A 13,247-nucleotide genomic window follows, 5' to 3' on the forward strand; every position below is an offset into this window, starting at 1 on the left:
GTGAATGGTGTAGGAAAAAGAAAATGCTGTGAGGTAGTGAACAAGGGAGTCATTGGTTTGAGCTGGCAGGACAAAGAAGGCTGCATGAATATGGTGACATTTTAAGGACCACTGAAGATTTAATTGGACATAATGGGAGGAGAGATGGGGTGGGCATTCAAGTCTGAGGGAACCGAGATATATAAGGTGAGGAAAACCAGTGAGTAATGCAGGATGTGTTTTAGGAAGAACAAGGAGTAGTTCATTTGGTTTGGCCACAACCATTTTGAAGGAAGTGACAGGAGAGTGACAGTCAAAGGATAAGCAACTTTATCTGTGCTGTTAATGAAAGTTTCTTTTTAAAACAAGCATTGTAAGAGTCTCTGAAGGGGTAACTTTTATGACCATGGTAAAGATAAAGTCAGAGGCTTATAATACAGAATATAGGGGAGTTAGAGATACATAGAAGCTAGAGATGGGTGAACGGTTAGCTAATGAGGTTGAACTGAAATGTAAGGAAATAGATAGATGTAAAGGGGGCTCTCTAGTGGGTCTATAAGTAATATTAGCATATTGAAAGTGAACAAGATTGAAAGGGGTTGTATAGACCTGGGTGTCCCATTGATTAATACTAGAAATATAAATAAGTTCTTGCAAGAACTACTTCAAAGGTATGATTCATGTACAAAGAGTGTTTAAATCCAGGGTACAGAGGGGAAACTGCTATTGCATGCTATGGGCTGTGTTTAATAGGGAAATATCAGCAATACTACAGCAACAGCAAGGGTAAATAATGGGGAGGAGGGACAAGAGTTAAGGGGAGGGTTAGATTTCCTATTTGGTGAGGGTGTGTTTATTGGTTTTCTTTCTCGTGGGAACAATGAAATGGTCTAAAATTGACAGTGTTGATGGACTGTGGACTTTGGGCATTATACATGATGCCTAATGAAGGCAGGTGGCTGAAGAATGCACTGACTGAGAAATAGATTGGCGAACGATACTGTATACCTATGACTAATATTGTGCTGCTGCAAAAAGGGAATGAAGTCGTGAGGCATGCAGCAATGTGAATGAACCTGTGGGACATTTGGTGAGGCAAAATAAGCCAGAAATGAAAGAGCATTGGATGGTCTCCTTTAGAAAATGCTTATGAGAAAACAGGAGCCCACATTGGAAGCTCTTATAGCAGATACATTTATTTCTGGATTTTGAGAGGCTGTTTTACATATCTATAACCTGGTATTTAGAGATAAGAATGAAGCCAATCAGGTCAAGATTAAGATAGTTCAGAACACAGGTGTAAAGAAGATATTGTCTATAATTTAGAAATGCACCTATTCTTTGAGACCAAAAGAAGAAAGGTTTATTTTGTCTGGAACCTAAATTTTCTGTAGCACATAATCTAAGTCAACCTCTTCTGGATAGCTCATTTGAACTGTAACACAGGGAGCTCAGAATAAAAATGAGGGCATTTAATCCTGTATAGCTTAATTTAATGTTTGGATATATCCTAGAATATATTAAGCAGATGATCAAAAAGTATTGGCAAAATTCCTTGAGAAATGGGAGAAAAACTATGAAACTATTAAACTTTACCACTAGGGAATCCCCTGATACTGCATCAAACATTAGGGACACCTAAATCAAGAGGCCAAGGCCTTAATCTTGAGGCTTGCTTTTGTGAAGCTCATGGAGGTAGTGGAAAAGCTTAGCCTACCTATAGGTATGCTTAAGAGTTACTTCTGGAGAGCCTCTTTTGTTGCTCAGATGTGGCCTCAGTCTCTTTAAACCCAATTCTGTAAGTGAAATCATTGCCCTCCCCTCTACGTGGGACATGACATCCAGGGTGACAGTCTCCCTGACAGCGTGGAAGATGACTCCCAAGGATGAATCCAGCTCTGGCACCATGGGATGAACAATTCCATCCTGATCAACAGGGGGGAAAGAAATGTAACTAATAAAGTATCAGTGGCTAAGAGAGTTCAAATAAAGTTGAGAAGCTACTCTGGAGGTTGTTCTTATGCAAGCTTCAGTTAGACGTTGTTACCTATCATAACTTGCCAACCCCCACCCAAAACCATTCCATCCAATCCTAAAGAACCCCTAGGGCAATATATAAGATTCTACAAATGTTCTAAGCACTAGGGTAACTTTCCAGAGACCTACAACCTCCAGATGGGTCCCTGGACCAGATGAGTGCTGAAACCTAGAGGGCTCAGCCTCTCCAGAGCATCAGCTAGTTCCATCTCCCTACCCCATATTATTGACAGCTCTTTCCAACATGAAAAAGTTAGAATAGCCTTAGCCCAAATACCCCTAAAGAGTGGGATAGAAAGATCAAAGGTGATAGTGGGGTTATACAGAGCAGGTAGGGTTTAACAAAAGAATATGATTGCTGAATCATTAAATTGGTATTTCTTTTATTCTCCAGTATTTTAGAGCAGCTAGAAGTAAAAACCTAAAATTGTGGAATTGTACCCCATACCAAATTCTGAAATCTGTTCTACAACTAATTGTGCTGTGCTTTGAAATTTACTGCTTTTTTTGTATATATAATATTTCTCACAAAAAAGAAAAAAAAAGGTGATTGTGATAAAAAATATTTATTCCTTCTAGCCTCCAATGTTCTGGAGCATCTAGAAGGAAAAATCTGAAAGGTTGGTATGGTGGCCCATGACAAACTCTTGGATCTGTCCTGTAACTACTTGTTGAAGAGTGCTTTGAAAACTATTATTTTTTCTTTGCTTTGTATATATGTTCTGTTATATAATAAAAAAAATTAAAAAAATAATCACTGAAGAAGTAAAGTTGAAGAGCATCATGGTAAGATTTACTTTCTTGAAAGTGGACTCTGATAGAAATAGAGATTTTAAGTTCAGGTCATACTTTGACTCCACCTAGGGAGTGCTTAAAATGTAGAATTCTAGGCCCCACACAAGAGCCATGAATCTGGAACTCTGATGAGTGTGGCTTAGGAATGGGCATTTTATAAATTCCTCAAGTGATTTCTTATGCTGCCCAAATGGCAACCATCTGAAGACCTGTGTTCAAGAACAATTTATATTAAGAGTGAATGGGAGTGATAGGAGCCTAGATGCCAAGATTCCCAGGTGAGGACTGAGGGGGATCTGAACTGGATGGTGAGATGGGGTCATTGTCAGGAGTCACTTCTGAAGTAGAAGTCACTTCTGCATCATTAGGATGCTGAGACCCATTGGGTATGGGGGTGAGAATGGAAAATGCCAGGCTGGGTGAGCATATGGATGGCAAGGTTATAAACCAGAGTGGGGAACATAAAGGTAAAAACTGGAGAATGGACACCTACATTAGGTGGGAGGGGTAGGGGGCTGATGAGAGGGAGTTGCCAAAGGCAACAATGAACTTAATTCAGGTATCCATTCCACTTTCTTTATTTTACCAGTAAAGAAACCGAGGCTCAAAGTGTTAAAGTGATTAATCCAGGGTCACAGAGCTAGTTGGCTAGAGGCAGATGGGTAAAAGAGTGTTCCTAGTTTGACTGAAAACCTGACATGCTTCCTACTTTTGTATTTAGACCTGACTAAAAGATTCACTGCTTGGCTACATCTACTGAGAGCATCTAAATGGTACTAATTACCAAGTGAAAATGTCATTAAATATGCATGATAGCTCTGTTGCTTTTCTGTATTTTTAGTTAGTAGTCTATGGTACCAAGTAGACTGTTTAAAGCTGTTGAGACAGAAGGCCAAGCGTTGATTTAATGGCGAATCACAGAGCCAGAAGGCATGAGAGAGGAAGGGGCCTTAGAGATCAGTCAGACCAACTTTATTTTACAGATGAGAAAACTGAGTCTAAGGGTGAAGAACACATTTGTTTCAGGCTGCATTGGTTAACGATTAAAATTAAGAGCCAGGTCTTTTGACCCTTTAGTTCAATGCCTTCTGCCGTGTGGTAATCCAGTCCCTACTGCAGTCATTGTGTTAATTCTGTGATTCAGGTGATTGCTTTGTCAGTCAACACCCCTGGTACTGAATCCTGAGCCACATCTACAGTGGCTGTGGAGTGTATCTTCAGAGACTGAGAAATGGGGGTCTACTCGATGACTAGGAGGATTTTCAGAGCAGGAATACAATATGACATTCCGTAGGTTAGAAATTATTCCAGGGCAAAACTAGGTTTTTTAGATGTACTTTTATTGAAATATTGCCATATACCATACAATTCATCCAAAGTATACAATCAGTGGTACAATATCATCACATAATTGTGTATCATTCACCATGATCATTTTTAGAACATTTACATTACTCCAGATAAAGAAAAACCCCAAACATCCATAACCCTTACCTCTCCCTAATATTGACCACTAGTATTGCAGTCTATCCAATTTGAAGACTTGAAATTGTAGAGTTTATATCTTTGTATTTGCAGTACAAAATTCAGCACTTGGACCATATTAGCAATTCAATAAATACATGTTGGATGAATGATCTAACCCAAAAGGATGTTTTTGAGCTATCGTCTTTTTTTTTTAATTTTATAAAATAAATTACTGATGATAAGTATTTCACCTCTCTTCTTTGCCTATAAGTAGACACTCACCAAGAGTCACATAGCCCTCATTCTTCTAATAAGAAACAGCAGATGGGGCTGTCAGCTGGCAAAGGAAGGGTAAAATGTGAGTGCTGAAGATGCCTTCATTGGAATACCAAAAATGCAAACTTTAAATGTCTCTTGGGCCAGTGACCTCAATATACAAAGGTCTTTTCTTTTTAGAAACAACCTCTCTTCTCCTTGTTTTTGATCTGACATACCTACATGTACAAACTCAAGTACACACACACACTCTCTTTCTCTCTCGCACACCTTTTTGAATCCCTGCGAAGGTGTAAGCTTATACATTGCCTTTTTGCACATAGTCTTAAAAATGACCCTTTGTCCTATATTTGCAATGCAAAATCTTCTTTCTCGAGGGTCACCTTCCTCCACCACAAAAATCTCTGGACAAGCAAATTATCGAATAACCCATGACTTTGCCTTCATCTGATTAGTTTCCAGAGAGAGATCATAAGACATCCTTAAAAGCCTAAAGGCTTTTGGAGTCCTGAATGATCACAGAGGGCTTTTGTCCCCTATCTTCCTGAAATGTCATGGCCACCCTGAGCATTATCAAAGGACACCACTGAATGCATCGTGTATTTAAAAAAATAGAATGAAAGGAAAGGGAAGAAAATTAAAAATTCATCTGGGAAAAAATGGAAGTTATCTATATGTTGTAGCCACTTGAAGGATAATCTGCTCCTTTCTTTCATTGATTGGATTACTGTAGGAGATTGTTTTAAAAATGCTTTTGTTGTACAACCTTTTAAGAATTTTTTTGGAGTCATCATGTGCTAATCCTGACAAACTGCCTTTTTTTTTCCAGTGATAAACCCTTGAGTATACTGAGTTGTCAGTTTCTTAGAATGGGGAAACCTTGACTTTCATCAGTTTTCACTAAGTGCTCAGGAATCATTCTTTTCTTGCAATCTGCAGTGCTAATGCTGATGTGAATATAAGAACTTATAGAATAGTTAGGTAACTTGAATTAAACTCAATTTCCAAAATCTCGAGCTTGAAATTAAGTGTAAAGTTCAAAGTGTTTTTAGAGCTAAGTTGGCCTATATTATTCTTAGATACACCCCAGTTTCACACTTTATTCTTTCTAAGAAAATATGACTTAATTGCATATATTACTTTTTTAAAATTTATATAACTTTATAAGACTCTTATAAATGAATCCCAAAATCAAAAGATAAAGACTGTCTGGTCACATACTTTGGGGGTTTCTGTTTGAGAACATATGGATCTCGTTTTCATTTATCTATTATCTTCAACAATCACGGTAGACAGAACTAGTAGACAGAACTAGGAGTAATAGGGTTTTGTTCACTTTTGTTAGTCCATGGAAACACCTATAAGTTTTGTTAATAATCTTTGGTCTGAAACTTTGATTTAAGAACCTAGGTCATACTGCCTTTCTATTTTTGAACATTCTGGAAAAAGAGAAGGGAAACTCAAGTACCAAGTGGTTCTAACGTACTGTGCTAGGTGCTTATTTAACAAACCTGTGAGAAGCATATTATTATACCATTTGCAGATGAGGAAGGCCAAGCTTAGAGTGTTTAAGGAACTTGACAATATTCACTCAGAAAATTAACCATCAGAGCAAAACGGATTCCAGCTGATTCTGACTGATTCAATAACCAATTTTCATCTTTTTATTTTCTTATATGGCAGAGGACCTTCCTTAGCCATTTTTTGATGGCAGACTACTAAAGGGTGGAGGTCATGAAGTCCACTGTAGTATTTCTAGCATGTAGCCCAGAGACTGCCACAGGTAGTGTAGATGTCCAATAAATAGCTGCTGAACTGAATGCAATGGAAATTCCTGGACCATAAACTTGGAGGAAATACAAAATTATGGTTTAGTAGTTGAGAGTTTATGGTGGTGATAAATGAGCACAGGTTCTGGATTCAAGCAGCTCAGGTTTGAAACTTGGCTTCCAAGTTTACCATCTGTATAATGTGAGCAAGTCGTAGCCTCTCTAAGCCTCAGTTTGAAACTGGGGATAATTATTGTACCTTCCTATCATATTTCTTAAATTTTTGAAAAATAAAATGTAAATCGGATGTCTGATGGTTAGTAAACATGCAATAAATGCTAGCTACTATTACCCCTAGTTGGATTAATTTGGGATTTCCCTTTTAACATACTGTATGATTTGGTAATTTACTATATTTAATGTTTATCATCTGTTTTCACACTAAATTGTAAGCTCCATGACAGCAGAGATTTTCTCATGTTTTAGTTATTGTATTACAAGTGTCTAGAACAGCACTGTCAAATGCACCTTTCTAAGATGAGCAAAATGTTCTCCATTGGTGCTGTCCAACATGGGGTTAGCCACTTGTGATTATTGAGCACTTGAAATGTATCTCGCTAGTATGACCAAGGAGCTGAACTTTTAATCTCTCTTCGTTTTAGTTTATTTAAATAGCCGTATGTGGCTAATGGATACTATATTCCACAGCACAAATCTAGAACATTACATGGTACACAAGAGTTTCTCAATATATATTTGTTAAATGAATGAATACCCTCCTGGACCCCAAAATCAAGAACAGAGCTAGCTGCCTTGCGGTGTGCTTTTCTCACTCTTTAAAGACTAGCAAGAAGCATTTTACTGATTTGCTCACTCTGGAAGCCTCATGAGTTTCCAATATGTGATTCAACTTACAATTGTATTAAGTTTTTTATTACTATTTCTTTTTGGTGACAGGTCAAGAAAGATTTGGAAACATGACAAGGGTGTATTACCGAGAAGCTATGGGTGCATTTATTGTCTTCGACGTCACTAGGCCAGCCACATTTGAAGCAGTGACAAAGTGGAAAAATGATTTGGACTCAAAGTTAACACTTCCTAACGGCAAGCCAGTTTCAGCTGTTCTGTTGGCCAACAAATGTGACCAGGGGAAAGATGTGCTCATGAACAATGGCCTCAAGATGGACCAGTTCTGCAAGGAGCACGGTTTCATAGGATGGTTTGAAACATCAGCAAAGGTAATGTGATTTTAAAGGATAAAGATACTGTAGGGAAGAGTCACACACAAAAAATGACAACATAACCACCATCATCACTGTCATCATTATCACTGGAATAATAATGTATTTGTCCAGTGATTTCTAGTTCCCAGACTGCTTTATGTTCTTACTCTCTCATTGGCTCTTATGATCAGCCAACGAAGTGGGCAGGGCAACAATTATTATCCACAGTTTAAGATGCTTATAGTTAAGGGACTGACGCAACTTGTACATAATCACATTGATAGTTGTTAATAGCGTTTTGTTTATTGAGTGTTTATTTTGTGCAAGGCATGTTTTACATATATTGTTTTCTTTTAGTTCAAACAATAATTCTGTGAGGTAAATGTGATTATTATCCCCACTTTACAGTAAATGAGAGAGAAGGACCTCAAATTTAGCAGTCATTATCTTATTTGTATATTAGTTAAATTACTCCAACAACATTGCTTATTTTTTGCTGAGTGTTTTTAACATTTTTTATTAGGAAATATATATATATAAAGTGATCAACTTTAGAAGTACATTTTAACAAGTAGTTATAGAACAAATTTCAGAGTATGGTGTGGGTTACTGTTCATAATTCCAGGTATTTCCTTCTAGCTGCTCTAAGACACTGGAGACTAAAAAGAAATATTGATATGATTCTGTAATCATACCCATCTGTTAAATCCTATCTTCTCTCTTACAACTCCTTGTCCTTTGATCCTTCTCCCAATCACTAGGGATATCTGGTCAATGGCCATTTTAACTTCTTCATATGAGGAAGGGGAATGCAACTGTTTGATCCTTTTGGAGAGACCAGTAACTCTGGGTTTCAGTGATTATCCAGCCTAGGAACTATCTGGAGATTATAGGTTTCTGAAAAATAAACTTAGTGAATGAAAGTTTTATGGAATCTCAGATAGAGCCCTGGGTATTCCTTAGGGTTTACAGGAATGCTGTTGGTTGGTGCTTGGCATACCATGGCAATTAGCAATTTCTCTTTGAAGCTTGCATAAGATTAAACTCCAAAATCGTCTCTTGAATCTATTTGAAATCTCTTAGCCACTGATACCTTATTTTGTTACATTTCTTTTTCCCCTTTTGGTCAGGTAGGCATTATTGATCCCATGGTGCCAGGGCCAGGCTCATCCCTGTCTGTCATGTCCCATGTTGCCAGGGAGACTTACATCTCTGAACATTATGTCCCATGTAGGGGAGAGGGTAATGATTTTACCTGCAGAGTTGGGCTTAGAGAGAGAGAGGCCACATCTGAGCAACAAAAGAGGTCATTTGGAAGTAACTCTTAGGTTTAATTATAAGTAGGCTTAGCTTTTCTGTTACACAATATAGGTTTCATAAGAGCTAACCTCAAGATCAAGGGCTTGGCCCATTAACTTGGGAGTCCCTAATGTTTGAGAGAGTATCAGGAAAATTTTAATAGTTCCATATATTTTGCTCCAGACCCCTAAGGGACTTTGCCAATACTTTTAATTAGTTACCCAACCTACTCTGGAATGTATCCAGGTATTTCATTAAGCTATACGGAATTGCAAGACCTTGCTCTCAATTCTAGGCTCCATGTGTTTAGGTTGTCCAACAGCATTTAATAAGTGCTTCTGTATGCCAGGAGTTGTGTTTTTCCCTAAAATGAAAATACATCAAGAATATAAAACTACAACATAGGCAGCACTATGATAGTGAGGTGACCAAGAGGAAATGGCAGTCACAGAAGTGAAGAACATGGCATTGCTTGGCACAGCTGACTCTACTGCAGAAGAATAGCAGGAGATGGGGGCAGAGGCAGGGCCAGGAGACAACAGACCTGACATGGCATGATGAGGGTATTGTACCTCCCATTGTACCTCAAGCTGTCTGATTTGTTAGGCGTGTAATCTTGCTCTTTTGTGTTTAAAAAGTTTTATAGTTTTGCTTCTGAGTATCAGGAGAAAAAAATCTCTCATGGTGAATTTTGAACATCCAAAGGACAAAAAAAAAGGATGAATGAAATAAAATAACTTGAAATACTACAAGGAGGGATAATCATAAATGTTTTGCAGTATTTTTTCTGTGCATATGAATATACATTTTATATTACTAGGCTTGTATACTGCATATGGTTTAAATCATGATTTTCCACTTTTATGTATTTGTGAAGCACAAATATTAAATACTCACAGAACATAGGCACTATGCTAGTTGTTGGGGATTCAGCCTTAAATAAGGTAGGCTTTGACTCCGTACTTAGGGAATTCTCTCTCATGCCTTATTGTGAACACTTGTGCTCCTCATTAGAGGGTGATTGGGAAATACAGCTAGAATGTATACCATTTGAATGGGCTGGGAAGGAATTTTGAGCAGGTTTTACTGAGTAGAATGGTCCGATTTGCCCTGGGGACTGTGGGAGGCCAGATTGGAGAGGGGTAAACCTGGAGAGTGTGAAATGGTCATTACTGTGCTTGCATGGGAAAATGGTGAAGCTTAGGGTAAATGATGAAATAGCTAGTGGCTCTAGGGATTGAAAAGAAAAAAGATGATTTGGGAGTCTCACTAAAGTGTAAAAACTACCAGGATTTAACACTTTGCTTGATGGGAGTTGACAGAGAGGGAGAAGAAAGAAGATGGTGATGCCACTTTTTGTGTCATAGTTGGGATGTTTGTTGCAGCCAATTCATCAAGAGTCTCAATGTCTGCCTTCCGTCTGTGCTGTGACGGGATGGTTGTATGTTTGAAAGTTGTTACTCCTCAGTTCCTGGTATTCCTGTCTTCCTTCTTGAGGCCCCAGTGACCCAGTATCCTTTTCTACCTTCCTACCTTTTAAGATTCATTATGTCTGTTACTGAGCTTTGTTGGTTGGCTTGAAGGATTTATTGCTGCATAGGGAGACAGATAGATGGAGCAAAAATGACAAATAGAATTAAGGTACATGACATTTTTATAGTCTAATTCTCTTTCTCCGATGTTGGCTTCACTTTTTTTTTTTAATTCCAAAATGTGGTTGGGTGCCCCTGTCCTCCTTTCCCTTTGCCCCACTCAGTTTCACTCCATTGTCTTGCATATTCCTTCAAATTCTTTTCTTTTCAGAAAGAGACATTCTACAGCCCAGAAGCCTCTGGACACAGGCATGAAAGAGTAGGATTCTGGAGAACTTCTTGCCTCAGTTGGTTATTTTACATCTCATGAGCAAGCTAGGCTGAATGATCCACATTTATACGGTGGTAGGGTGGGGGTCTCCCTTCACTCATTCAACAAATATTTTGAACAACTGTTATGTGCCTAACAAGAATTTTAGGCACTGGGAGTACAGCAATTTATAAATCAGACAGAATCCTGCCTTCAGAAATAATAATAAAAAAATAAGTAAAATATATCATGGTTTGGATAGTGATAAGTGCTAAGGGGAAAAAAAAAGAAAGGAAGAAGTCTATAAATTTGTGTAATAGGTGTCTTAGTTTCCTGGTTGCTAAAACAAATATGATTTGATGGATTGGCTTAACAACAGGAATGTATTGGATCATGGTTTCAGAACCTAGGAGGTTTGCTTTGGGGTCAGTATCTTCTGGCTGGCCAGCAATCTTTAGAATTCCTTGACTTTTCCATCACATGACAGTGCACATGGAAATATCTTCTCCTTTCTCTCCTGGGTTCCATTGACTTCTAGCTTCCAGCCGCCACCTGAGGCTTCTCATTATGTGTCCAGTTTCCTTTGCCTATAAGGACTTCATTCTATTGGATTAAGGCAAACCCTCATTCAGTTTGGGCACATTTAACTAATAATATTTTCAAAGTCCTATTTACAAATGGATTCACACCCACGGGACCAGGATGTGGGACCTGAACATGCCTTTTGTGGGACATGATTCAATCCCCAACAGAGGGCTTAAGTTACTTGGGTCAAAAGACATCTGGGACATTTTCTTTCATCTCATTCTGACATTCCTTCCTCAACCATTGTGGCATCAAATTCAAACAGCCTGCTATGGGCATGATGTTCATTAACTTGAGGGCCAGATGACCCACCATACATGAGAACTGAAATTCAAATCCTCCAAATCCTTGCAGGCATAAACTTGCAGGACAAATCTTGTACTGGGCGGGGAGCAAGAAGAATTGCACAACCCTAAAGTACATTGGAATTCGAATATAACTAAGAGGGTACAAGTCCTCATTGTAGTAAGTAAAATCCCCATTCAGCATCTCCCTTCCCTCCAGATATACTGCTTTTGAAGGTTCCCTCTGAATGTCTTAATAATGAAAATGGCTTCTAGGTGCCAGGTTCCTTCAAAGTGGGCACCTTGAAGCTTAGGAGCAATACCACAGTATTCACAAGCTGGAATGTCAAACTGTTCAAAAAGTTTTCTTAAAGATCTCTAATGAAGTTCTGCTTATTTTTTGAGCATTGTATTCCAACATGTACAAAAACTGGGTCCCAGATCAAATTGCCTGCCTGAAGCTACGGTAGCATTGGGGTTAGCTACAAATTCATTTCTTCACCACTTTTGGGATCAGAGAACAATCCCCATAGAAATCTTTCCCCTAAAAGTGAATCTGCTAACAATTAGAGTACTCTTGAGCGAGGTCATACTCAGTCTGATGATAAACATCTGATTTTCCTTTTTTTTTTTTTCATGTCTTTGAAACTTCTGTTGAGCCAAAGGTCAAGACTTCTGGCGTTGCTCCTATGGCCACATCCTGCAAATTTCCTGTGGGCACCACCATCAGCCCGGCCAGCTCCTAAGCTGAAACTAGCTGGGTGTTAGAGGAGTTTCTCAGTCCTTTTGCCACTGACTCTACTGTGGAGGGACAATTCCCCTTTTGCTCTTCAGTTTGTTGGTATAACTTTCCATGAGAGTTTCTCACTCAGGGCTTTCTCCAGAGCAAACACTGTAATCCCCAGATTGCTAGTAACTTAAGAGAAAAAATAAAAACAAATGTGTGCTGGCTTCTCTGTTTTATTTTTCACACCACCTCCCACATGTGAAAGGAAGAACAGTCTCTCCTAAGTCAGGTATTCTTTGGTTCTCAATCTCTGCATTCTTCTTTCTTAGCTGTGTTTACTTGAACTCTCCCTGTGCATTTCTCTAGGTCCAGGTAGTATAGGGTGATCATATATCTCATTTTTCCAGAGATTCCTGGTTTGTGCCTGCTGTCCCAGCATAATTAACAGCACCCTCTTTCCTGGTTTGTAATTTAAATTTTCATAGTTATCCTATGTCTTGGTTTGCTAGAGTTGCCATCACAAATAACAAATAATGGGCAACGGACAGTCATGGTTTGAGGCTAGAAGTCCAAATCAAGATATTGGCAAGGCTTGTTTTCTCTCTGGAATCTGTAGCATTCTGGTGCTAGCTGTCAGCAATTTCGGGGGTTCATTGACTTTTATCTCAGATTTCCAAAAGTGTGTGTTTGCCTTTCAGGTTTCCCCTGACTTCCAGTTTCTGGTTATCCTCAGGGTTCTTTGACTTCGGCTTCTAGTTTCTTCTGTTTATAAGTTGGGCTGCACCTTAACAAAAAATACATCTTCAAGAGATCCTATTTAAAATGAGTTCACACTCACAAAAATGCAGGTTAAGATAAGGCCTTGTCTAAAATGGGGTACACCTCACCTTGTATATATCTCAGGAGCTTGATTCCATCTTATACGCTACATTTTAAATTAACCCTAATAAAGGCTATTTTATGT

At 38.6% G+C, this 13,247-nt stretch overlaps 1 protein-coding gene across 1 annotated transcript in view; it reads left to right on the forward strand.

Annotated features, from left to right (window-relative positions):
* Positions 1-13,247, forward strand: part of RAB38 (RAB38, member RAS oncogene family) — a 70,057-nt gene that overhangs the window by 14,268 nt on the left and 42,542 nt on the right. The window contains exon 2 of the mRNA XM_077113326.1: positions 7,281-7,561. Coding sequence (XP_076969441.1) covers positions 7,281-7,561 — 281 coding nt within the window. The remainder of the gene's footprint in view (positions 1-7,280; positions 7,562-13,247) is intronic.

Source organism: Tamandua tetradactyla, chromosome 8 (assembly GCF_023851605.1).
Source record: "Tamandua tetradactyla isolate mTamTet1 chromosome 8, mTamTet1.pri, whole genome shotgun sequence".
NCBI lineage: Eukaryota > Metazoa > Chordata > Mammalia > Pilosa > Myrmecophagidae > Tamandua > Tamandua tetradactyla.